A 27,254-nucleotide genomic window follows, 5' to 3' on the forward strand; every position below is an offset into this window, starting at 1 on the left:
CGGAAACTTGGTACTGACACACATATGACACGGCAAGAACTGTGTGAAGCATTTATTCAGCCAACATTCTAATTTTGAGAAATTTATAATTATGGATAAAAACTTAAGAGAAACTGAGTCACTCACGTAACAAAGTGTTGGCCTACGTTGTCAACAAAGAATCGAATTTGAGAATATGGTGCTGTATCATGAGGGAGAATGAGCATCAGGAAGTGTGCACCAACTTGGCCATGAAATGAAACTCTTCATCCACATAAAACTGTCCACTTTCATTTTATCACTCTTAATATACAAGAAACACTGCCCAAGAAATCAGACAGAACCAAGGGGTATTGAATACAAGCTTGAGGGGTGAAGAATAAAGTGGGCATCACTGTTCAACAGCAAGTACAATAAGTTAATGGAACACGACACACAGCACACATATATGACATCTGCACTACTGTGGACATATTTTCAGTGCAATACAGATACACACATAAACAGGAGTAAGAAATCAAACTAAATACAAGTGCTATGTAATGAGCCACTGGCAACCATGGGTCCCTAACACTAAAAAGTCTCGGACACACACTCTGAACAGCCTCTGAAGTTTGTCAGAGTTTGGACCTAACCTTTATACCGAGAGAGTCAATTTTGTCTTCCTATGAACATTAAAGTTATGCAGAATTTATGTTTCCGAGTTGAAATATTTTTTATAAATTGTAGAAGGATGGCCAGTGAAGTAGTCTTTTATTTTGCTTTTAAATATCTGAGGACTTCCAATTTCCTATCTCATGACTGTTGGCATCCTAACAGACTTTTGCCACCGGAATACAAATCCCATTATAACCCCAGGACAGGGCTGCATGGTCTAAATAGAAATTATGTTTACAATGTTATTTTATACATGCTGGACCTTGTGAATTACATGGTCGTTAATGAAAGTCGGTGGATGACATTAACAGCCATAAATACTTCTTAAAACGTTTCATTTCAGTGCCATAAGCGGTTTCAAGCTATCATGGCTAATATTTTCAGTTACAAAGATGTTTTGATCAACAGCATGTCATCTGCTCCTACACTGTACAAGAATATTTGAAAATTTAGTGCCACTTTATAAGTTGTTTCATAAATAAAAACACGCTAAAGTGCTTGCATTTATTTAGATATAATATAAAATAATTGTATTCACTTATGTGAAGTTCCAGTAAATAGTGATTTGTTTTGTTTTGGTCCATGTAAGGATGAGCCTGATAGTAGGGGATTTTATTTTACTTTTTATTCACTTTCAAAAGTCACTTTCTTCTCAAGCCATAGCTGGCAGTGTCAGTTGCCTGTAATTTTTCCATCTTATGGTCTGGCAACAGCAAGTCAGCAAGCATCTCGATCACGTGCCTCCCTTGTGTGCCGACGAGGGAACGCCAGCCCGGCACTGACGCTGAGCAGGCCATGCTCTGGAAATTTCCATGCCACCTGCCGCCCCGTGGATTTCTCAGCTTCTGACCAATCAGGGCTGGATGTAACCGGCCGCCCGCCATCAGGCTCGCTCTCTCAATCGCGCGCCCTGTAGCAGTCAACATCTCCTGCCCCCTGCCCTTCCCGGTGCTGCAGCACCACTGACTTTGTCTTTCTAGACACCGGTTTTCCTTAACTATGCGAACTATGGTTCGCCCACGACTACGATCTGGCTCACTCTTGCTTCCCTAGGCCTGACTATGTGACCATTTAGGAGGCAAAAGTGGCCGCCAATAAAAGATGTATTACTTAAAACCTTCCTAACGGTTCTTTCATGCCCACCGCCTTCCAATACGGTTGTCCTGAACAAACTGGTGTCAGAAGTACAGATGCGGTCCCATAGCGACTTTGTCGCTATTCCAATTTCTCCCGGCGAAGTGCCGAATGTTTCGCGCATAGAGTGCGCCGACTGGCCAGCATGTTCGCCCCACACGGGCTGTGGCCGTAGAAACACACAGGGTGCACACTGCAGTGTTGGAGTCACCAGAGTCCGAGGGAACCAGCCACACGAGCCATACGCCGCCATTACCCATTGCTGTCGCTGCCACGCCAGGGGCCTGCCACTGCCACGTACCGGCTGAGGCAGAGTCGACCGTCGCCAACACTTCAGCTGCCGCTGCCGCCCGAGGGTCCAGCAGCAGCCTGCCGCCACATCTCCCGCCGCCGCCACTCCACCACGCCATCGCCAACGCGTCGTGCCGACTCCACTTTCATGTAAGTCACAGCGATGCTTCCAACTTTAACATCGAGCCGTCCATCACTGGAGTAGGTTATTTGTGACCTTCCTTTTTTGTAACAATCATTTTTTGGGTCACTAATGCCCCCCCCTAATTTTGTAAACATGCTGATGGGAACGAGAGCGGTGGAACAGGATACTCCCGCAGGGGCACCAGCCTCGCAAGACCCGCTCGAAGCTATTAATACTCAAACGCACCAATTGTTCGTACAAAAATCAAGAATTACTTGAGCAAAACCACGTCTTGTTAGACACTGGAAGCCAGTGTATGACCTTCAGTACCAGTGGCTAGCTCCACACCTATAACAAATGTGCAACCAGTGACAACGAATACTAATTCTGTCACTACTGCAACTACCACAATTTCAGCTAACACAGAAACTGTAAGTAATTTTCCCGCGGCTGATTTCATCCCCAACTTTGATGGAAAGTCCCATGAAAATATGGCTATGTTCATGCAGAAAATTTGCTATGTGGGTCGTACTTGTGCCTGGCCAGATGATCTACTGGTCAATGTAGCCAGATTGAAATTGACAAGTGAAGCCAGAATGTTTATAGAAACAGTGGACGAACTGTGTGGTACGCGTGACTTTGACATTTTGGCCTGCAGACTAACTACGCATTATTCCGATACCAGAGGTACCGGATATTACAGAGGTCAATTATCAACCCTTAGGCAGGAGCCTAATAAGGATTTTGATGCTTTTGCAGCTCGCCTATGAGCCATATTTTCTTGTACCTACAAGCTAGGCTAAAATGCCAGTGAAAATAGGATTTTGTGCTCGGAGGCAGAAGCGCGTGCAATTGATGTGTTTGTTCATGGTATTGATCCCCGCATCTGAGTAGAAGTTAAAGCAGCCTCCCCCGCCTCTTTGTTTGAAGCTGTTCATTTGGCAATAGTACACGAAGATGTATTGCGCTTCTGCGCTGCGGCACCGCGTCCACGAGATTCAGTACCAGTATTAGCAAAGGAAGTATTTTGTCAACGCTGTGGGAGACCCAACCACATGGCAATGCGCTGTCGCACACCTGTCTGCACTATTTGCCAGACGGTAGGTCATCTTAATAAAGTCTGTCCAAGAAAGTCCCAATTTTCTAACCGAATGCGCAGCCAATGCTGCAATGAGGGGTCAAACTCGGGAAACGCATGAGGGACAGGCCCTGCCACCCACCCGCGCCCCCGTCCAGAAGAACATGCCCAGTAAAGACCGGAGAAAGTAAAGAGGTGGAACATGTTAGTTTAAGTGGCATTCTCAGGAACGAAGTAGTTAAGATTTTAGTTGACACAGGTGCACAAATTAGTGTATTATTCGTAGATAAAAATTATCAAAGGGTGCTACAGCTACCCCGATACCATATCAGTGGCCTTGGTGAAAAAATAATTATCCCGGCCGGTTCGTGTGTAGTGAATCTGCAAATAGATGCAAATAAATACAGTCAAGAAATCGAAGTGGTGAGGTTAAAGAAAGGTGATTTTGACATCATATTAGGGGATGACTTCTTGCACAGTTATCAGTGAATAGTAAATTATCAAATGCAAAATGTGCAGTTTGGTGAAGTAATTCACCACTTCAGCAGTGCACTAACCCATCAGATGTGAGGAAGCTGTGAAAGGCGCCATTCACAGTCTCCCATAAAACGGCGGATGTGGGCGATAAAAACCACTGACCCTGTAAGGATAAAAGGCGGAAGTGGAAAAATTCTTTGGGTAGATGTCAAAAATCAGAAGCAGCTGAAGACACATTCTGGTGGATCCGCTCACCCAGAATGATGTATTAGATCGTCAATCAGTTCATGTTAAGAGAAGTATTTGCCGACCGGAAAGAAAACAGAAAGGTTTTACAATACTGATGAGCATAGATAACTTTGGTATGAAAGATGTTGTAACACCAAAAGGTACTACTGTTGCTAGTGGACAAGAGATCTTGGAAGAAGTAGGAGGAGCTGAAATTCCACCACAAAGTAAAGATGAGAAGGAACGGAAGAGAAAGAAGTGTCCAGTCAGAGAAGTGAGTTATGTCGCTTCATCATTAAGGAATCAGTTGACAGGGAAGTTGAGTCATTTAAACGTTGAGGAGAGAAAGATGTTGCAGCCAGTGTTAGAGGAATTTTCTTGGTTGCTTGAAGAGAGGCAGTTTCTACCGGCCACGGATTTGGTTCAGCATGAAATTCTGATCGGTGAAGCACGGCCGATTGCGCAAAAACCATACCGTATACCAGATCATTTGTAATCTGTAGTCAAGGACACGATTTAGCAGTAATTAGCTGCAGGAATCTTTCAGCCCTCCTGAAGTTTGTGGGCGTCCCCCGTGGTTGTCACACCAAAAAAGTCAGTAAATGGAGAGAAAGCCTATCGCCTATGTGTCGATATGCGGGCAGTGAATCGAGTAACTAACCCAGACACGTATCCGTTACTGCACATTGATGAAACAATAGACTGACTAGGCAACTGCAAGTATTTCACCACCCTTGACTTACGCTCTGGATATCATCAAATCCCTGTAGCACCCCAGGACCGCCATAAAACTGCTTTTGTTGTACCTACAGGATTCTATGAATTTGTAAGAATGCCCATTGGTTTGAGGAATGCACCCGCCACTTTTCAAAGATTTGCAGATTTGTTGTTGCACGGATTGAAACCCACAACATGCTTCGTATACCTAGATGACATTATTATTTTTTCTAAGACCATCAAAGAACATGCAGAAAGGTTGAGGGAAGGCAGACAGAGATATGTACTAAAGTATATACAAAATTGTTTGCCCTGCGTTAAGAGGTCACTGCCGCCCTGAACAAAGGTACCCTTACAGCAAGTGCCAGAAGCCACTTGTCCTTGGGCTTTGGTAGCAGCAGATATCGTTGTTCCTTTCCCTTTGAACCCACAAAATAACTGATATATATTGTCCATCATAGATCATTTTTTGTATCAAAAAACCTCATTGGGTAAACGGGTGGTAATTCAGAAAGAACTACGTCCCAAGATAATAGCACAATGTCACGATAGCCTGCAAGCATGTCATAATGGTCTTCACACCACTAATTGTCAAATAGCTGCCCGCTATTTCTGGGAAGGCAGACAAAGATATGTACTAAAGTATATACAAGAATATGTATGTCCAAGTTAAACAACAAATATGTTACTTTAAAAGTAAAAGGAGTCTACCTGAAGTGCTATTTTATTGCTTTCATAATGCAACGTTGAAGAGACAACAAGGTAAGTTTTTATGATGTTACGAGTTTCTGTATATTAAATGCCAAAGAGAAAGTTGTGTAGTTTCCGCCAGGCAGAGCCTGCCAGCTACAGCTATTTAGTAAGTGAAGAAGTTGTCAAACCGGATCCCCATTTGACCACAGCAGTAAAGCAATTTCCAACAGCCAACAAATATCAAAGAATTACAGTCATTTTTAGGCCTTGCCAATTATTACAAACATTTTGTGAATAATTATGCTACCATTGCTAACCCCCTGACTAAATTACTGAAAAAATGAGCTAGTTTTATCTGGACCAAGAAATGTGATGAAGCAGTGGAACAAATCCAACATGTTTTAACTAGAGCCCCTGTAATAGCATACCCATATTTTGAAAGACGCCTCCGATTATGCTGTAGGATCCATCCTGTCACAAGAAATTGATGGAGAAGAATGACCAACTGGTTATGCATCTCAGCAGCTTAACAAAGCAGACTTAAATTACAGTACAACTGACAAGGAACTCTTAGCACTCATGTTTGGTGTAACCTATTTTCAATGCTATTTATATGAGAGAAAATTTACTGTCATCACGGATCATGCAGCATTACATTGGATGTTAAGTTTAAAAGACCCCAGCAGTAGGTTAACTTGTTGGGCTTTAAAATTGAGCGAATTTGAATATGAGGTAAAACAAACCAGGCAAGTTGTATCAAAATGCCAATGCATTAAGCCAGAAAGTTAGAGTGAAAGTTACCAATGATGTTTCTATTGAAGAATTGAGGGAAGCACAGCAAACAGATGTTGAATGTGAGAAGTCTGAAACTTTGCCTGAATTTTCTGTTGAAGATGGAATTTTGTATCAAAAAACCTCATTGGGTAAACGGGTGGTAATTCAGAAAGAACTACGTCCCAAGATAATAGCACAATGTCACGATAGCCTGCAAGCATGTCATAATGGTCTTCACACCACTAATTGTCAAATAGCTGCCCGCTATTTCTGGGAAGGCAGACAGAGATATGTACTAAAGTATATACAAAATTATTTGCCCTGCGTTAAGAGGTCACTGCCGCCCTGAACAAAGGTACCCTTACAGCGAGTGCCAGAAGCCACTTGTCCTTGGGCTTTGGTAGCAGCAGATATCGTTGTTCCTTTCCCTTTGAACCCACAAAATAACTGATATATATTGTCCATCATAGATCATTTTTTTCAGGTTCTTAATTCTCGTTCTCATACCAGATATGTCCGCAGAAACTGTAGCTCGTGCATTTGTCATCCACTTGGTGTTACCCTATGGAAGCCCTGAAGCTGTACTTACAAGGCACGAATTTTATGTCCACATTGTTTACAGAATTCTGTCGATTGTAGCAAAACAAAAAGTGGAGAATGACACAGTTTCACCCAAAAGGGAACGGACAACTGGAGCGAATCCACTGCACCATTACACGTGTGCTCTCCTACTATGTCAATAAAAATCAACTGACTGGGACAGGTATATCCAATACGTCACGTCGGCATATAATAGCCGTGTCCATGAAACTACAGGATATTCCCCTTATGAAGCGGTATATGGCTGACCTATGAATTCACCTTCTGAGATTGACAAACTGTCACCTGGAATTAAATCCAAAGACGTGAAAGGTTTGGCATGACGTCAAAAAGCCATTTGGAAAAAAGTTAGAGGGAACAATGCAAAAGCCACTGCTCAACAGTTAAAGAGGGATAACAAGAAAGCAAAAATGGCTGAGTACAAGATAGGAGATCTAGTTATGTTATGCAGTCCAGTAGTAAAACAGGGAAAAATAAAGAAGTTTACACCTACGTATGAAGGACCATACCGTATCAGGCAGCTTACTTCACTGGTAAATGTGGAAATTCAGTTACCAGAACACACAGTGATCGTTTATTTCGACAGGTTAAAGTTGTACAAGGCTTCCGAGCCACCCCCGCTTGATAGTGAAACAGAGCCTGCTACGCCACTAGTTCCACCCATGAAAGCAAGAAAGAACTTAATACAACCGCCTAGACCACCACATAAATATGCTCTAAGATCGAAACATGCCTATGAGTTATGTTCCAGGGATTAGATCCAATATGACATGTAATCAGCTCGAAAAGTCCTGAGTGAGGCAAGAGAATTAATTGACGGAAACTACCGTCACTGCTATATAGTTATTTAAGTTGTGCATGTTAGTTATAAGTACATATAAGGATTGGCAACCCTTGGTAATGGAATTTAGGAGGTCACATGTTAATATAAGTGATTGGAGTTTTTGTAATCATTTTGTATTGTATTGTATTGTATTGTATTGTTTAACGTCTCCAGTAATTTTGTCGTAGCAGTAGAGTACTGAAAAACACAAACACTCACTGGTAACAGAGTTAAACGGAAAAGTTGTCCCTGTCAGTGGAACACGCAGAGATACGAATCAAGTAATCTTGTATATGTCAAATGGATTTACATTTCACCTGTTGATTTAGTGAATAGTAAACAGACAGCGGTTAAAGCTTTACCATACAACATGATAGTAACACACATTTGTAATTGCCAGTAGATCAGTGACAACATGCTGCCATCTACCTGCCAGTTGAAATACGCCCCACTACATGTATGTTTATGCTAAATGTTCACACACCAATAACAACAAGAATATGTATGTCCAAGTTAAACAACAAATATGTTACTTTAAAAGTAAAAGGAGTCTACCTGAAGTGCTATTTTATTGCTTTCATAATGCAACGTTGAAGAGACAACAAGGTAAGTTTTTATGATGCTACGAGTTTCTGTATATTAAATACCAAAGAGAAAGTTGTGTAGTTTCCGCCAGGCAGAGCCTGCCAGCTACAGCTATTTGCAGATCACAAGCCCTGCCCCTCCCAAACACTTGGCAACGCTGCACCTCCTCCACACGACAGCCAAAAGGAACGGGTTTGAGATGCCATCGTATAATACAGTAAAGAAAAGTGAAAACAAAGTTTATGTTAATTCTGAATAACAACCCTAACATCATTGTCCAGTTCAGAAGTTATTAGGTATTTGTTCCAAGTAAATGATATCAGAGAGTCAAGTCATCATTACAATCCATGTAGAAGTATAAAAACCCATAAATTATGTACATTTCAGAAGAACAGAGTATCTAAGTGAGTAAATGAATCGTGATAGTTCAGTGAACTTTAATGACGAGTTATCTCAACACCACTATTACTGAAATTAAGCCTTAATCTGTTGCAACAGTAGCATTGAGAGTGTTTTATGTACGCATTAATCAGGACGGACCCAGCGTGGATGCCAGCACTGCTGCCGTTAGAACCGGTCGCAGCCGTACTGTCAACAACCTGCAATCCTACACCTGTCACATCTTAGCGCCCTAAGTAGCACTGAATCTCAATGCAGAATTCTTATCCACTCTATGACGAACATTTTGAATAACTTTACTCACATTTGCAATGCTAAGGAAATTACTTTCCTCCCTATGCACTCTACACATGACAAATGAACTCTAATTTTATTACAAACAAAAACAGCGACAGGTAAGTTATATCAATGCCAGTGAGAGGCAACTAGTACCAGTATTAGGAAGCAGGTAGGTGAAAAAGTAACAAAAGGAACAAACAAACAAAACTCGGCACAAAAGGCTAGGGGACTGCCAACAATCAACCTTACGTAATTATGAGACCAGAAGTACAAATAACACAGGAAATATTATACCAAATGTTTAATAATATTAAAGAAGGTAATGGCAATTATTGATCTGATAACTGAAGAAGACATAGAACCACTTTAAGTTAAAAGCTTGCTAACAGAAGTATTAATGTGACACTGTACTATTTCACAGCATTGCTAGTGACACTGGCACAACTTAACGACAGCACACCTGTAGGTGGACATTCCAGGGACGTGTCATTTGGTATGGAGATGCAAACAAAAGCATACAAAGAATAACGGAGACCTTTTACACTTATTTTGCAATGAAATGTAACTGGAGAATAAGGAAGTTTTGTGTAAGGGAAATAATATTTTGTACTTTTGCTTCTATTGTGGTTTTGATACCGCTTGTGCCACTATCATGGGTTGCCAATTGCTTATGTCTATGTATTATTTTTACTATTGCTCATTTTGTCTATGTTTCATTACCAGTTATTAGAGAGTTTTGCCAGAACTTTACCAGCACCAGTAATTGAGTATTTATGTCAATAAACCTAGTGTTTCCATGTGTCACTGTGTTACTAGAATGATGACGATAACTATTTAACTTTTAGGATTCCAAGTATGCCAGAGTAAGTTCCCGAGTATTGCCCATTATTTAAGTGTTTATTAATAATGTTCTAGGTAAGAAACTATTTTGGAAGGGTAATTTAAGACGTAACCATGTTTTATTTCATTTGTATTTGGATGTTTGTTCCTGTGATAGATAACATAAACCGAGTGAATAATGCCCACCGGACAAACAAATTTTGGCCATACACCTAGTCTGTTGGATGAACAAGAGAACCACATCCGCAAGGGCACGCACCTGACGTGACGCGACTGGCAATTGCGTGGACCCCTAGCTGTCTGTGTCGTTCCTTCACTTTCAGTTTTATGACATAGTCCGCTCTAACCACTTTCATCTTTCAATTTCCAACAGCACAACGCCTTTTGGAGTTTATTATCCAGGCGTATTCCAACACAAAACTATTCAGTTAAGGTGAACTAACACAGTTAGAACTTTAATCTTTCATGTCGGAGAAGAGTTCATGAGAACAGTGTTCCGTGCTCTCTGACGACTGCTGATGAGGCACTATCAGACGCGAACTGCGTCTAGCCCCCAGCTAACCGCCAGTAAGCGGAAATCTCAGTTCAGAATGTGAGCCTTCTTTGACATCAATCTTCCATTGTATTTTCTGAAGGATCTCTGACTGCTGAAGTCTTATTATTTAACTGTATGACGTGTCCCAGGACAATGTGATATACCCACATATAGATGGAGTTTTAAGCAACTAGCTGGGCCTTATGAGGCCAGCACCTCCGAGTTATAGAGACGGAAAGTTTAGTCGCAAATGGTGAGAGGATGAAGATGGCGAATTAGGTCGCACAGTAAGGTGTTTTTTAATTAATTTATTTATTTATTTATGTGAGAGATGTCGAGCTTTAAGAAAAAGTGTGTAGCACCTATCTTGGAATTGCAGCATTGTCATATACATGGTTAAGTAAGTGATACTGTCGTCAACAACGCGCTGTGCACTATACCTTCATAAAGAAAAAGTCCTTCAGAAATTACGCTCAATTTAGTCATTTCTAATTCAATTCCTTGCACTTTCTGTTCCCACTGTGCTGTGGAAGTCTCTAGGCTCTCGTCGAGTTTTGTTTTTCTCCTCTAGTTATCAACAGCATTGAATTCCTCCAGGGCCGTGTATCTTACACGTAGCGGTTAGCGCCCACAGAGTGCCCAGCTGATCAGTTTATTCTTTCAGTTTTCGGTTTCATAAACCGATCGCCTACCTATCTCTTTCAACTGTGCATCATTGCCTCCCTCCAGGGGCCAATACGACTACTACAGTCGGAGTTCCTCTATTGTCGCAGTGTTCAGCCTTCTGACCTCTCTTGCAGCATTCATCCTCATGATACTATTTCAATGCTGATGTGAAGCGTGCTCTTATATCTCTTCACAGTTATTATAATCGGAATTTCTCTCTTGTCGTCTTCCCCAGTCGCCTGGGGACCATTCATATTCAGCCTTCTGAGCCTCTCTAGCAGTGTTCATCCTGCACCCGGCCTACTCTTAGGCTATTCCTCTATTGTACACAGAGGTTTAATGAGTATCACTTGACTGTACCATCTAGTTACAGACGGTAATCGTACAACTGCAGTAAAACTGTTCCTCCCCCCCCCCCCCCCCATTTTTCCCTGGCATCGGAGTTAAGCATAGTCGTTTTTCACTCACAAACACAAACACACATTCACACACTAGTAACCCCAGATATCTGACACTGTCCTCCTACAATAACACTTTCTACTGTCGAGGCTATGCGACTTTACATAGTCCTGGGCAATGAGATGCCCCACCTGCGCCGAACTGGTGTCATTTTTCTTTGTCATTTTCACATATGACTTTATGGTGTTTAGCAAATATAATGATGCATGAGAAACTACTTCTCATAATGTGAACATTATCATACTTTGATGGTTAGCCCAAAGAGACATTTAACTTAGTTTACATATTGATATGGAATATGTAGTAAATTTAATATGATACTTGTGTACCTCATTTCTATATTTTCATTTTTATGTAACAGTTATATTTGGGTTAAAATGGATTCCCAAGGAACTTTGATATTGGATGTAACTAACACTATGTTAAAAATTTCAATTGCTTTGTCTTGCAGAATGGTAATTGGTTATCCTTCATTGATCAGCTAATAGGGAGTGTTGGGGTTCATTTTTGGGGACTGGGAATGTGAAGCTGTGGCAAGTCTGTTCTGCAGGGAATGCTGAACACACTTCTCCCTCCAGCGCCACAGTGAAGTACTGGAACAGTGGGGGATTCAGGGTAGGGGATTGGGGGGGGGGGGGGGGTCCTGTCTTTGGGGTCTGTCATCTTTTCCTTCTTCGACTCCAATGCTCTGAATCTTCTATTTCATTTCTTACTTCTCATCAGAGTACCAAGCTATCGTTCCCTCTGTCCACATGCATAAGTCATGCATAAGTTTCTCTTGCTGAGACCCTTCTCATTTACTGTGTCATCTTTGTTAAGTGACTAAAGCCTATTGTATAGGAGGCTCCGGGTAACAAGCCAGCATTTCTGTACTATTGAGGATACTGAATTTACTTGAATATGTTTTACATTTAAAACCTAACTACATAATTGTTGTGACGTATCTGTCACTTATGAACCACTTTACTAATGCATAATTTAATTTTAAGCAGAACCCGCTGTAGCAATGCATCTTGCGTGATGTCACACGTAATCCCACTTTTGACGCGCGCTGCTCTGACGTAGTGTAGCCTTGAAGTCACCTGTCACACGCCGCTCTGACGTAGCCGCCACACTGACTCCTGCCCGCATTACTAGTGCTACCATGATATTAATGCTTCATTGCTATGAACACAACTTCCAGTCACAGATATATGAAATAGAAATCTCAAACAGTGGATTTCTAGCAAATCATCCTTATTGTGATGTTATCATGCCATTGATAACCTTTATAGCCACTATGGCTTACTCACTTAGTATTTGCGCCCATTTACCTACATTTTTTTCTGCCTGAAAGTTCATTTGTGGTACCTCTGTCAACTGATTTGCCTGCTTTATCTAATATATCAAATGATCACCTCTTAACATCAATTGGTGACCTTTTAAAACATGAACAAGGACAAATTTCTTACAGTCACCTGTTAGCACACTTAAATGAATGGCAATTAAACTACATACAACCATTACACCCATTGCCACAGTAACCCCAGTCACTGCTATTCTTATTATTGTACTGATATGGATCTTGTACAAAAAGGGATTTTGCAAATGGTTAAGACCGTCCCCTCCAATGGTTCCAGAACCCCAGCCTCAGGGCGAATATCGCCCATGACTAGAAGAAAGGACCTATCAAGCATGTGCCCTCCCTTAGTTTTAAGAGTGCAATTGTGTTATCTACAAATGTGAAAACTTGTGCAGTATAGTGAAGTGCTCCCCTAGTGTTGACTACCTTTCTAAATGTGTTTGAAACGTGTGAACCTCCCCTCATACCCCACTGCGCTGAGTTCCAGTGCACAGGCTTGGCCACAGCCATGCCCCCTTCCCACCGTCAGCCTGTACACTGCCCACTGAGACCACCACCACACACCGCCTCAAACCACCCAGTCCTGCGTGCAACTTCAATGGTGATATGTATACTCATTTTAAAAAAATGGAGACACTTGGCGTATATGCCTAATCCAAACTATTTTCACATTTTACTCATGCTTGTTAACTAATGTAATTTTGTTCTGATGTTTTGTAATGTTTATTCTTGTATGCACATAATACTGCTGACGTGTAAATCCCTTTGTGACCCCTAGGAGGTCTTTAAAGTCTCTATTTCCTCCCATAAGTTAATGCCCCTGCCAACCTCTGTGGGAGCCTAAATTGATCATCATACAGAGCGAAATCACATTCGTTCTCCACTCCCACGGAAGAGGGAGGAGTGTAAGGATGAGCCAGATAGTAGCTCGATAGTAGGGGATTTTATTTTACTTTTTATTCACTTTCAAAAGTCACTTTCTTCTCAAGCCTTAGCTGGCAGTGTCGGATGCCTGTAATTTTTCCATCCCACGGTTTGGCAAAGGCAAGTTAGCAAGCATCTCGATCATGCGCCTCCCTCGTGTGCTGATGAGGTAACAACACCCCGGCGTCAATGCTGATCAGGCCACGCTCTGGAAATTTCCATGCCGCCCCGCGGGATTCTCAGTTTCTGACCAATCAGGGCTGAGGAAGCAGTGTTGCCATGCTGGATGTACGTGGCTGCCTGCCACCTGGCTCACTCTCTTGATCGCGCGCCCTGTAGCAGTCAACATCTCCGGCCTCCCCGGTGCTGTGGCACCGCGCACTTTGTCTTTCCAGACACCGCTTTTCCTTAACTATGTGAACTAAGGTTCATCCCTGACTATGCTCTGGCTCACTCTCGCCTCCCCAGACCTGACTATGTGACCCTTTAGGAGGCAAAAGTGACCAATAAAAGATTTATTACTTAAAACCTTCCTAATGGTTCTTTCACACCCGCCACCATCCAATCCGGCTGTCCTGAACATCCATATGGTTCTCCAGGTTGAGTTATATGGTACTGAATTGCAAACACCACACATATCAGAAATAAATTTACAATATGTGTGCTGTCCACAATTCAACAACATCCACACTGAACTGGAAAACCATACGTATTAAATTTAAAATATGTATGCTGTTTGCAATTCAACAGCCTATACATCGAGCTGGAAAACCATAAGAAATCACAACAAAACAAATTACCATCTACTTGAACGTATGTAAGTGAGTACAACCAATTCACATTTTACCTAAATAAATGCAAGCAATTTAGTGTGTTTTGGTTAATGAAGTAACTTATAACATGGCACTTAATATTCAAATAGTTTTGTGCAGTGCAGCAGCAGACAACAGGCTGTTCAGCAAAACATCCACCTAACTGAAAATAATTTGCCATCTAAGATTGTCACTGCATATAATTTCTATGTGTTTTAGATGGCTAAAGATCAATAGAGAGACAAATAAAGGGGAAGATCAAAATCGTACTTGTTGGTAAACATTTACTGAACTTGGAACAGAATCTTTTGGATCAAACAAACATTCCATTTGAAAACAAATGATAGCCTGTCACAATAACTTTTTTGTTCAAGTAATGGAAGCATGAACAAAAGAGACACTACATTATAAACACTTAAATGTCTGTAGTATGCAAAGTCCTTAACAAGGAACACCATAAATCTGAATTTTTGTTGACACATGCAAAATATAGAAGATAAAATTGAATCCTAATTATTCACATGCACTGAAGATATATTTATACTTTTGATTTAAATGATCAAAAAATATGGACTGAAACTTGTATTTACTAAAATACTCAATACTTGCCTGATGCCATTTGTTTAGCCATGAAACTTTGCACAATTTTGTCCAGACAGTCTGTAAATTTTATGTAGTATGGATCAGTGAAAATGTTATCCACTCTTCCACATTCATATAGATAATACTGGATGCCTGCAAACAGGAGTAACAAAAGTGAAGTTCAAATAACATGTTTATATTGCACCTGCAATCTCATGATTTCTGAAAGAAGCATGAGAATAACTTCTTGTAATTATTTCTTCAATTAAAACCACAAAATGAACATGCCAAAAAACTGATGGCACAAGTTTTGTTTGTAACTGAGAGAAATGTTGATTTGAGGCACTATTTTTTGGTGATACTGTGAGAAACATTCTGTCTCCTGCAAAAAATATGACAATCAAGCATAGCTTTACAGAAACTCATTGAAGTTATTTTGTTTACATTTATTCAACTTTCTTTAAAGCACTGCTAATTATACTGCCACATACGAACAACATAAACACTTGTTGTCTGTACAGTAATATACAAACTTGAGTCCTTAGAATATATCATTTATCCCACAAGTTTGTCTATTATAAAGAAATACAACCTCATATCTGATGAGTGCAGGCATAATCTGTTGGCAGAACAGTGTCAGCTATAAATTAAAATTATAGAGCAGGCACATGTCACATGTAACTTGCCTTTATGACACACTGCTCTCGACAGACAAGCATATTCAGAGCTATAGACATAGAATGTGGTACACCACCACAAAATGGAACAAAAACACAGATTCAACTTACATAATGATAATTTACATTAAATATCCAGGATCACATGTTAAATACAGGGGTTGGACAAAAATATAATAACACCACAAGAAATCCATGCCTGAACATAAATGCAGATGGTAGCAAGCTTGCAGATTGTGCTGTTGTATATGGGCATGAACAGCAAATATGCAATGTCCTCAATATATTGCAAGTGTCAGTCGTGGTCAGAACAGTGTTCTGTGTATCTGTGAGTGTATTATGTTGGAGCTATGTGAATTTGAATGTGGAAATGTGTTAGGTGCTTCCATAAGCAAGGAAGCAGAAGTCTTTGTGTTTCAAGAGGCACTGATGGAAGATTTATATTGCATGCAGGGAAAGTGGAAGTACATCATCCACTAAGTCACCATTTGGACAAAGTGTGATCATGACGGATGGTCACTGAAGAGGATTATGACAAAAAACAAGTGAATGACAGCTGCAAAAACTACTGCAGAACTAGATGTTGCACCTGTGAACCCTGTCAGCACAAAAACAACACAAAAGGAGCTCCAAAAGCAGGGAATTGCAGGGCAAGTTGGAATTCCAAAGCCACTCCTCAGTGATACACATGCCTGCACCATGTGTATCATTTCTTGTTGAGTGAGTCACAGCTCTATAGATACAAACTTTGGTGGAACCTACTCCATTAAGTCAATGTCATACAAAAAACAGTAATACCATTAAACTGTGGCAAATATCCACCACTTCCATAGGTGTTAACAGACACAAGTTTAAATGTCATAACTGGTTATTAAAATAAATTTAAAATGACACAGTAAAATTACAACTACTGATTTTACGATCATTAATATACACATGCAATGGTTATTAATAGCATTAAAATGGCAGTCTGGCTTCAGCTGCCAGAGACTGTGGTCTTGTGTGTGTGTGTGTGTGTGTGTGTGTGTGTGTGTGTGTGTCAACTGTCCTTTTCATAATATTGATATATTCCATCCCGCATTTTCCACTGTTTCATTAAAATTAACCTATATTTTAACTAAACATGGATTAAATGTACCAGGACTCAATGTATGGGAACAGTATACAATTCAGACCGAAACTTTTTAGAAACTATTTCTGTTTAATCTCACAATGACAACAAACCGTACCACAGAGTCAGCACGTACTAAGGCACCATATACAGTAGGTTGTGTATATATATTCTGACACTCTCAGTACGTAATCTTTACCTTTGTGGATATTGACATATATCAGATTAAGATCCTATACATCAAACATGTTTATGGTTAGAACAGCAAGCAGTTAAAAGTTATTCATGGTGGATTGATGGGTAACATTAATTCCTGTGGACATTGTGTAACAATTTCAAGTATGGCCCAATAATACATTGGTCAGAAACAGCCTTTCTACAATACATCATCAAACAACTGGATGAATTCATTCAAATTAGATTTGTTCATTTAACAAAACATATTGGTTTCTCCTCTTTTCTATGAAGATATCTAATCCTTCCAATGCATTCAACCTTTGGTCTTTACCTGTGGTGTGAATAACTCTCACACTATCCTGAATCTCATAGGAAGTATGGTTATTTGCCTTCAAGCACTCATCCACTGCTGTATGGTTGGAATGCAGACTACAAGGTTTTTTTCCTGTTTTTCTTCTTATATATATATATATATATATATATATATATATATATATATATATATACAAAGATGATGTGACTTACCGAACGAAAGCGCTGGCAGGTCGATAGACACACAAACAAACACACACACAAAATTCAAGCTTTCGCAACAAACTGTTGCCTCATCAGGAAAGAGGGGAAGGAGAGGGAAAGACGAAAGGATGTGGCTTTTAAGGGAGAGGGTAAGGAGTCATTCCAATCCTGGGAGCGGAAAGACTTACCTTAGGGGGAAAAAAAGGACAGGTATACACTCGCGCGCACACACACACATATCCATCCACACATATACAGACACAAGCAGACATATTTGGTCTTTAAATATGTCCTTTTTTCCCCCTAAGGTAAGTCTTTCCGCTCCCGGAATTGGAATGACTCCTTACCCTCTCCCTTAAAACCCACATCCTTTCGTCTTTCCCTCTCCTTCCCCTCTTTCCTGATGAGGCAACAGTTTGTTGCGAAAGCTTGAATTTTGTGTGTGTGTTTGTGTGTCTATCGACCTGCCAGCGCTTTCGTTCGGTAAGTCACATCATCTTTGTTTTTGGATAGATTTTTCCCACGTGGAATGTTTCCCTCTCTCTCTGTCTCTCTCTCTCTCTCTCTCTCTCTCTCCCTCTCTCTCTCTCTCTCTCTCTCTCTCTCTCTCTCTCTCTCTCTGTCTCTCTCTCTCTCTATGAAACTGTATTCCTGTCTGGCCAACATACATAACTTGACAATTTTTTATACTCCTGACCTACTGTATTTATCCTTAGCCACATTCTTCTTGTGTTTCCAAGCACATCCAAGGGTGTTATTTTTCTGAAATATGATATTAACTTTTCACTTAGGGACAAATCTCACAATGTGGTCCACTATAGAACCTTTATCATTTCATGTAGATATCATGTAATGTTTACATTCACCTCAATTGTCTGAATTACTATGTTTCACTCACCTAACATTTTTCATTACTGTGTGGTATGACTTCATCACATCACGTGTTTCCTAATGATCTTAATGAGCTGTTTCAAGTCTGACACATGTAAGTTAACACCTGTAACAACAGCAATCAAAATTTTAATTTGTTTTGGTTTTTTCCTATGTAATTTTAGCAGTATTTTATAATCAATTGTGAAGTTTTGTATGTGTGTATAAATGCAGTGATTCTTTACCACATTTATGATATCAATAGTGCCAACATAATCAGTATTAGTATTTGTTGGCTTGCTTAAATATGAAGGTTTCAAGGAATTTGAAATTTATTACATCTATGTGTACATGAAAATATGTATATTTAATATTGTACTCTCATGAAACATAGACATAAGAGGAATCATGTCACAATGTCTGTCTGGTTTATTTAATCCACTGCTTATTCGCAATAGAGGTTAATTTTAATGTCATTGATAAACTTTTGTGTACATGGCATACATATATTAATGCTTGTAAGAGCAATAGTTATAATTTCAATTTGTAATTTTACTTTGTCAAATTCATAACCAGTTTAGAAATTGAACTTTTGCCTGTTAACACCCATAAGAAAGGTGAATATTTGTCACAGTTTAATGATAATATTATTTTCTTTATTACACTAGGCTTAATCAGGTAGTTTCCACCAAACTGTGAATCTATAGGGCTCCGACTCACTCAACAAGAAATGATATGTCTTGCTATTTGATCTCAGAATGTAACTGAGCAGAGAGCTTATGTTAACTGCACACAACCAAATTTATGTTTGACAGTGGCACTATACATAGCCACATATATTTAACATGTGACCCTTGGCTACTTAATGGAAATTAACACATACGGTGGCTCTGTGTTTTTCCTTTATTATATGGTGGTGTAATATATATTATTTCCACAGTTATGAAGATGCCTATGTCTGTCGAGTGAAACGTGCCATAAAGGAAAGTCACATGGGACTTGTGGCTACTCTTCAGTTTGGATCTCTTACCTGTTTTGTTGTATTCTTTTGCTGCAAGGAATGAACTTCCATTTTCTTAGAAAGGGAATAATTAAGATAAATAACATATCTCCTATATAAAAGTGTCTCAATATGTAGCTGATTGTACATGAACATTTCTGGAAACATCAACATCGAAGATATGTGGCTGAATTAACATTTGCATGACAATTTAGGTATATGATAATATGCAAATGGTAAGGAGTACACAACTGCATATGATGTCGACTATGAGAATTTAATAAGTTTGAAGCCCCCACTTGTTGCAATCACACATTTTGACATGGAATCCAAAAAAGACTTCAGTATGTTCCTGCAGTCTCGTTTAGATGGTTTGCATGCAAGTCCATCAAGCATCAATGCTGGTTGCTGAAAGGTAGTGACGATCAAGATATCAACCAACTATTTTCAAGACACACTAGATAGGATTGACAGAAGACATTGAAAAAGTTCAAAGACAGGCAGCTCGTTTTGTATTGTAGCAAAATACAGAATAGTGTGTCATGAGTACAATATGTACATTGGGCAACAATCAGTAAAACAAAGGTGTTTTTCATTGCGGCAAGATCTATTCACGAAATTTCAATCAACAACTTTCCCCCGAATGAAAAATTTTTTCTTGACGCCACCCTGCATATGGAGAAATGATCATTGTAATAAAATAAGACAAATCAGAGCTTGCGCGGAAAAATTTAAGTGTTTGTCTTTTCCATGCTCTGTTTGACAGTGGAACAGTAGAGAAATAGTCTGAGATGGTTTGATGAACCATCTTCCAGGCACTTAAGTATGAACTTCAGAGTAGCCATGTAGATGTAGATGTTAATTAACAACCTTGTAATTTGGTACTATCAGGTTTTTTAATCTTTTTATGGATATTATCTTGCATGTATCCATTTTTGAAGAGGGCTGACACTCATTACATCAAATAGAAATTCTGCTCAAGTCTTTCTGTAATTCCTCATGGCTATCCAACAACAATACTCTCCAACAGCATTGTCGCTGAACAAGCTCACAGTGCTGCTGAACTTGTACATGTGTACTGAGGACATTAGAGGTCGTAATAATGTTCCTTGGGGTGCACCTAATGTTACATTTCTGCTACACATTCCATACTCAGTGTAACATACTGGTTTCTATTAGTAAAAAAATTGTCAATCCTGTTCCATATCCGTGAATAGCCACTATCATTATCGAACTCATTTCATTTTCCTACTTCCTCTCCCCACACCTAGCCCCCTCAATTTCCCCACCAGCTACCCTATACCCCACTCAAAAACATTATATGCCCAATAAGGTAAGAGAATTTATAGATTACAGTGAATGCTCATGTGAGACCGAGAGAGCAAGAACACTATGAAGGATGACATTAAAAGCTATGAATTTTGATTTCCCCCCCCCCCCCCCCCCCCCGGATGCCGACCAGTTGCTTAGGGCCTCGTGTAGTGGTGGGCAGTGGTCTATTCCCATAATACATGTTATCTTCCATCCTGGATTTTCCACAAGTGTAAATTTCTATCTACAAAACTAAGTAGTACATCACCGAACACTGACACAGACCTTCCACTTTGTTGAGAATTATTTACTACGTACTTTTTACAAAACGAAAATGCTTTTACTGCTGTTATTTTTGTGTCTTCTCCAGTACAGGTGGGAATACTCAACTAAAAGAAATAAGCAGAGACTCCTGAGGAAAGCTAACCCACATGTGTAGTAATGAGGACTCCACAATAAATGCACCAAGGAATTCTAATACTCTTTTGGCAGTTGTGGGGCCTGAGGATGGCAATAATGAGCTGCTGAAACTAGTTGTGTAAGACAATAAAGAAATTCTGAGATCAGCTGTGGAGGTACTTTTTCTCTCATCATCAGCTGTAGTCCCTCATCCATGCAATAGGATGGACATCCATAAAAAGAAATGAGCATGCCTCAGTAAAAACTGGTGAAGTTGCAAAGGAAGGAGAGAGAAGTGGACTGAATAGGATATGTTGTGCACCTGTATCATGTAAGTATGATGAAAGTGAAATAAAATAATATTGTAATGTAGCTACTGTGTGTTAATATTTGAGTAGGTTTATGTGTTGTTCTGTATTAGGTTACATGTTCAATATCAATTTAAGAATGATCCTAGGACAAATTATGTTACTATAATGTACTAATCAAATATGCCTCAGGAAAAGAGTGTTCCCACACTGCCAATATGTCATACCGAACGGGTGCACATGGCTTTATGTTCCAGACTGTGGCTGTATCATGTACAGGCAAGTGCGTATCTGCCATCTGATGGATGTTTAAAATATTGTCAAAGCTGCTTTTTCCCCATCACATAGAAGCAGTTTCTTTTCCTGTTGTCAGAAACTAGCATGGAGAGCTGCATCAAACCAGTGATCAGAAAGGTTACCACAATATCATGGGTGTGCATGAAAGAGGTAATGCAAGCTCATGGTGGTGGAGATCTTTGATTTTTACATGAAGATTCAGAGGAAATATAGACAAAAAAGATTCATACTTTCCAGAGAAAAGTATGAGGGATGATTAATGTAGGTCTGTGATTCAGCTGTCTGTAAAGTGATTAGTTTATTCCCACGTTTTGTACTATGAGCAGTTGCTTCCATTTGTTTCTTCAGATTGCTTTTCTGTTCAGGTGGTAGGACAGACCCTCAGTCACCATTGTAATACCAGGTGAAAGTGGGGAAGACTGGTCAGAACTAGATTAATCAGCCACAACTACTAATGTTCATTGAGGAAGTTGGCTTAGCCTTCCATTTTTTTATGTTAGTGAAGAGATTGACAATTTTACTAATTTCTAGAACACCTATGTGATTCAAAACATCAAGTGTGGAATGAACAGTTATGCTGGTAATCCAATGTGACAGTAAAAATTAAAGGCAATCAAAAGAGGAACTTTGTATGGCATAACTAAAGTGCAGTTAAGTAACCTGGAATTTAACAATGTTTTGAATATTATTTTGCATGTGCGTGAGCTCCTGGAAATAAGGTCAATACAACCTGAATCTTTAAATTTTGTTCGGGTAGGAAAGGGGGTGAGGGAGGTGGGAGAGGAAAGGAGAGTAGGCGGTGGTGCAACTACTGCAACATTTGCCTGTCCCTCCCTCCGTACTCCTGTCAATACCACACTACAATTAATTATATAAAATATTCTCACTTGCAGGTACACAGTTTTAAATATTCCTGTATGTTTTTAGTGAATGCAGACAAAATACTACTACTACTACTACACACACACACACACACACACACACACACACACACACACACACACACACACACACACACACACACACACAGAGAGAGAGAGAGAGAGAGAGAGAGAGAGAGAGAGAGAGAGAGAGGAGGAGGAGGAGGAGGAGGAGATGATTCTGACTGATAACCTACTTTTTTTAAATAACAAAAGACTGAAGCATGGTGCCTGAAAGTCATTGTTATACATGAAATGGATGCTAATGATGTTACTGTTTATTGCATGCTACAGTTACAGTTACAGTTTCACATACCAATGTAGAGCAAAATGCAGGCAGATTATTACTTAAACAACTAAGTTCTTCATTAAAAATTGAAACAAATAACATAAGTTATACATCAACAGAATGTAACTTCATGTACTCACCCAAACAGAAATAGAACACAACATCTGGGGGATAATCAATTCCATTAGGCTTCTTCGCTTCTGTGACAAAGAGGCAAAGAGCATAATTCAGCTCTTCCGCTGTAAGTTCTAGAATATCAGGCTTGATAAATCGTGGTTTGTAATTGGCTCCAGCAGCAATCTCCAAGTCTTTATTCTTATCCTTTACCCAAAAATGCCAAGCCTTTAAGCACAAAGTGTACTGTTGGGGAAAATATACTTTAATTGATTATATTTTCACATATAAGAATATTATTAAGTTAATGTACTTTTTAATTCTTATTCAGAACACTTACTGCAATATGCACTTTTTAATTCTTATTCAGAACACTTACTGCAATACACAATAAGAATTTTGTTCATTTTACCTTCAGTGAATAGACCAAAAAATCAAATTAACATCATTTTAAATACATAATAGTTTTTCTAACAGTTTCATTGTAACAATACCGACAAGAAGCCATCCATTTTTAGTAAAACCATTTATGTCACCAGAACTCAGTTTAGGGGCTCCACAGGGAAGAAAGAAAGAAGGATAACCAAAGATTAAGTTGCTGTAAATGAGGAGGTCATCTGAGATAAAGCACATGAGCTGAATGGATAAAAATGGGGAAAGATATGGGTCATGTCCCTTCAAAAGGGATCGTCATGGCCTTAACCTTAAGTAATTCATGGAATCGTGGAAAATCTACATCTGAATGGCCAGGTGTGTGTGTGTGTGTGTGTGTGTGTGTGTGTGTGTGTGTGTGTGTGTGTTATAGTCTTTACACTGTATTCATTTTAACAGTAAAATAACACTTTCTCTGAATGATAAATCCTGAGAAATTAGGTTAGCATAATTTATACCAAGTTACCACATAAAGGTACTTTTTTTCTCCTGATTAAGACTGTTTAAAAATGCTTGTGAACAGTTGTGGAGTGTGCGGCAACTGAATGAATAGCTGAACTTATGATCTGATACAAGTTTGTCTGTAACAAATAGTAGCAATGAAATATCCAATTTGATTTTTGCATTTATTTTGTACCACCCTCATGAGTTGTGTGCTTTTTTGGCAGGAAATCTTTTTCTCAGTTCTGTTAAATTACTATATCCACTCATCTATCCACCTATGTTGATTGCATTCTCAGTGCAATTCAATAGAGTGTACCGTTTTCTTCCACCATGAACATGGGGCTTACATTCATTTTTCAGTCTGTCCACATGCCTCAAGAGGTCATATCAAGTTTAAGACCATGAGCGTGTTATTATTTTAATATAAGAAGAGTTGTTATTAAATGGAAGTTGTCTAAGTGGCATAAACAACAATGACCTACAACTTTTCATCCACAATCATGTGTTTTCATGTGTCATAGAGCACAGAAGATATTCCTTGTAGTGGTCACCTATAGTCAACAATTGTAGCTGAGGACTGTTACCAACAGGCACACTGTGCCTGAATTGCGATCACCTTCTTGCAGAATGAAAAAAAAAAAAAAAAAAAAAAAATCAAAGAAATACTTTGTGGACAATAAAGGAATACTTTGTGGACAGGATTCCAAGGAAGACCAAGGCATGTTACAATGCAAAAGGTGGAGTAACACAGTATTGGATGCTACCCAGTGGCAGATTTTGTTTTCAGAGATATATAGTTTCAAATAGGGTGTCTTATTGTAGTTATTATTCAATTTTTATTTCACAGGAAAGTTATTTCCTTAGTTCCACAAGTTTTATTATTTCTTTTGCCATTCCCTCGAGTCCAAGACAACACACAGTGACAGATAAGCAGGTGATGCAAAATTCTTTCTTAGCAGATTGTTTTAATTTATCTTACACTAATGTCTATTAAATGGAATTCTGCGGTGTGATTTACTTATTTATCACTAAAAGGAGTGTGACAATGTATGATAAAAATATGAGGTGTCACCTAGGATCCTGTGAATAAAACTGTTTCATTAATGACATAGTGCAAACTAAATCCTATGTGGAGGGCACTCAAGCAGATGACAATAAACCTAATGTTGTGGAACTATTTCTAGTGTACTTTCTAAGCATTCCTTAAGCCACTGAACACACATCATACACAACAAAGTAATGGCTGCAGCACTTACATCTCTCCTTGCAGTGGCACAGAAATGAGAATTTCTGTTCTGATAGAAGCAGGATGTAATCTGAACATTTGACACTTAACTTTTACTATGTAAGATGAACCCACAAACTGCACACTTAACTCCATTAACAATTTTTTAAAGAATTGTTAAATATTATCAAGATCATTAGACATGGAAGACTAGGACAAATTTGGGGGGGGGGGGGGTTAAAGAATGGCTATGGCCTGTTTAAAGACTTATCTCAGCATTAGTCTCAAGTGATTTAATGAACCCAGGATTGCCAGATGGGGATTTAAGCCTAGTACTCCTGAATCTGAGTCACTGCATCACCTTATTTGGTTCCCATAAGAAAGGAATATATAGAAGAAGTAACAGTATCTGTTCAAAAGCATTTGGATACACATTCATGGATATTAATATTGGATGTGTCCACCCTTCACCTTGATTATGGCCTAAACTCTGCTCGGGGCCCTTTCAATTATGCGTGTGAATATCTGTGGATGAACAGCAGCCCATTGTTCTTCCAGATCTGAAACCAAAGGAGTCAATGATGTTTGGATGCTGGGGTCTGGAGCAAAGTCAACATTCAAACTCATCCTGAAGGTGTGTCACTGGGTTCAGGTCAGGACTCTAGGCAGGCCAGTCCTTATGCTGATTTCAAGTGATTCTTTTGTCCCCCTGCCCCCCCCCTCCTCCTCCCAAACACACACACACACACACACACACACACACACACACACAGAAGTGCATACAATGCCCAGCAGTACATGAGGTCTCGTCTTTGTTTAGCTGTGCTTCTTCCTTCCCATTTCCATTTCTCAACCACATGACCAACAATCAGCTTGGGCAGCTTTAGAAGGGTTGAAATATCCCTGATCGATATGTTACTGAGGTGACATCCAGTAACTGCTCTGCATTCAAATTCACTGAGCTCTCCTGAGCAACACAGCCTGCTTCTCTACTGCCAACACAATACTCTCCACCTCCTTTTATACTGGTGAGTCCACATCTCTTGACATCTAGCAGTTAATACCATATTATGCAGGGGTTTTATGATATTTTTGATCAGATGGTGTACACAGAAGAACCAAACTCAAATTTTAGATTCTGAACTGAAAGTATTCTCTTATGATCCACTATTCCTACACTGTCCTACATTATTCTGAAACAAGTTATGTTCATTACTGTGTTTCTAAGGTACCAGTAATTACAGTTCTAATTGCTTGTATAAAAATGTGAACTTCTACATTTCATTTGGCAAGCAAATTTTCATTACTTCTTTATTCTGAACTAGTAATGTCAATACACTCTACAGATGAACAGTGCACGATCTGATGGCCCTGCCATTTTTCTTGGTTTCTGATGTTCACCTCTGCATCCATCATCCTAAAGTGATAGTGGAAGATCTACAACTTGGGCTGCAATGATACTTTCAGCTCAATTTCAGAAGTACGTTTTGTACTACAAACAGTTGTATTCATTGTAGGCTACCAAGTTAAACCTATACGATTTTAAGAGAGCAGACTACTTCAGTTAGTCTTCCAAGTAGATACAGATTACCATCAACATAAATACTCCACGAACTGCTGTGTGCAGTGGAGGGTAATTCATGCCATTATCCGCTTTTCCCTTTGCCATTCTGGCTATCAATAAAATGTGGGAAAAATTACTCTCTCTCTCTCTCTCTAGTCTTACGATTGGTTTGATGCGGACTGCCACAGATTCCTCTCCTGTGCCATCATTTCCATCTCAAGAGTTGCAATTGCAGCCCACATCCTCAATTATTTGCTGGATATATTTGAATCTCTGTTTTCCTCTACAGTTTTTATCCTCTACAACTCCCTCTAGTACCATGGAAGTTATTCCCTAAGGTCTTAACAGATATCCTATCATCCTGTACCTTCTTCTTGCCAGTGTTTTCCATATATTGTTTCGTTAGCAATTCGGCGGAGAACTGCTTTATCCCTCACCTTATAAGCCCCCCTAGTTTTCAACGATCAACTGTAGCACCATATCTCAAATGCTTTGCTTCACTTCTGTTCTGGTTTTCACACAGTCCATGTTCTACTACCATACAATGCTGTGCTTGAAAACATTCTCAAAAATTTCCTCCACAAATTAAGATCTACTATTGA

At 39.5% G+C, this 27,254-nt stretch overlaps 1 protein-coding gene across 1 annotated transcript in view; it reads right to left on the bottom strand.

Annotated features, from left to right (window-relative positions):
- LOC126248409 (uncharacterized) overlaps nucleotides 1-27,254 on the bottom strand; it is a 410,584-nt gene that overhangs the window by 29,767 nt on the left and 353,563 nt on the right. Inside the window, exons 18-19 of the mRNA XM_049949365.1 lie at nucleotides 23,014-23,233; nucleotides 15,026-15,151 (exon numbers count right to left, since the gene is read on the bottom strand). Coding sequence (XP_049805322.1) covers nucleotides 15,026-15,151; nucleotides 23,014-23,233 — 346 coding nt within the window. The remainder of the gene's footprint in view (nucleotides 1-15,025; nucleotides 15,152-23,013; nucleotides 23,234-27,254) is intronic.

This window comes from Schistocerca nitens, chromosome 3 (assembly GCF_023898315.1).
Source record: "Schistocerca nitens isolate TAMUIC-IGC-003100 chromosome 3, iqSchNite1.1, whole genome shotgun sequence".
Taxonomy (NCBI): Eukaryota; Metazoa; Arthropoda; class Insecta; order Orthoptera; family Acrididae; genus Schistocerca; species Schistocerca nitens.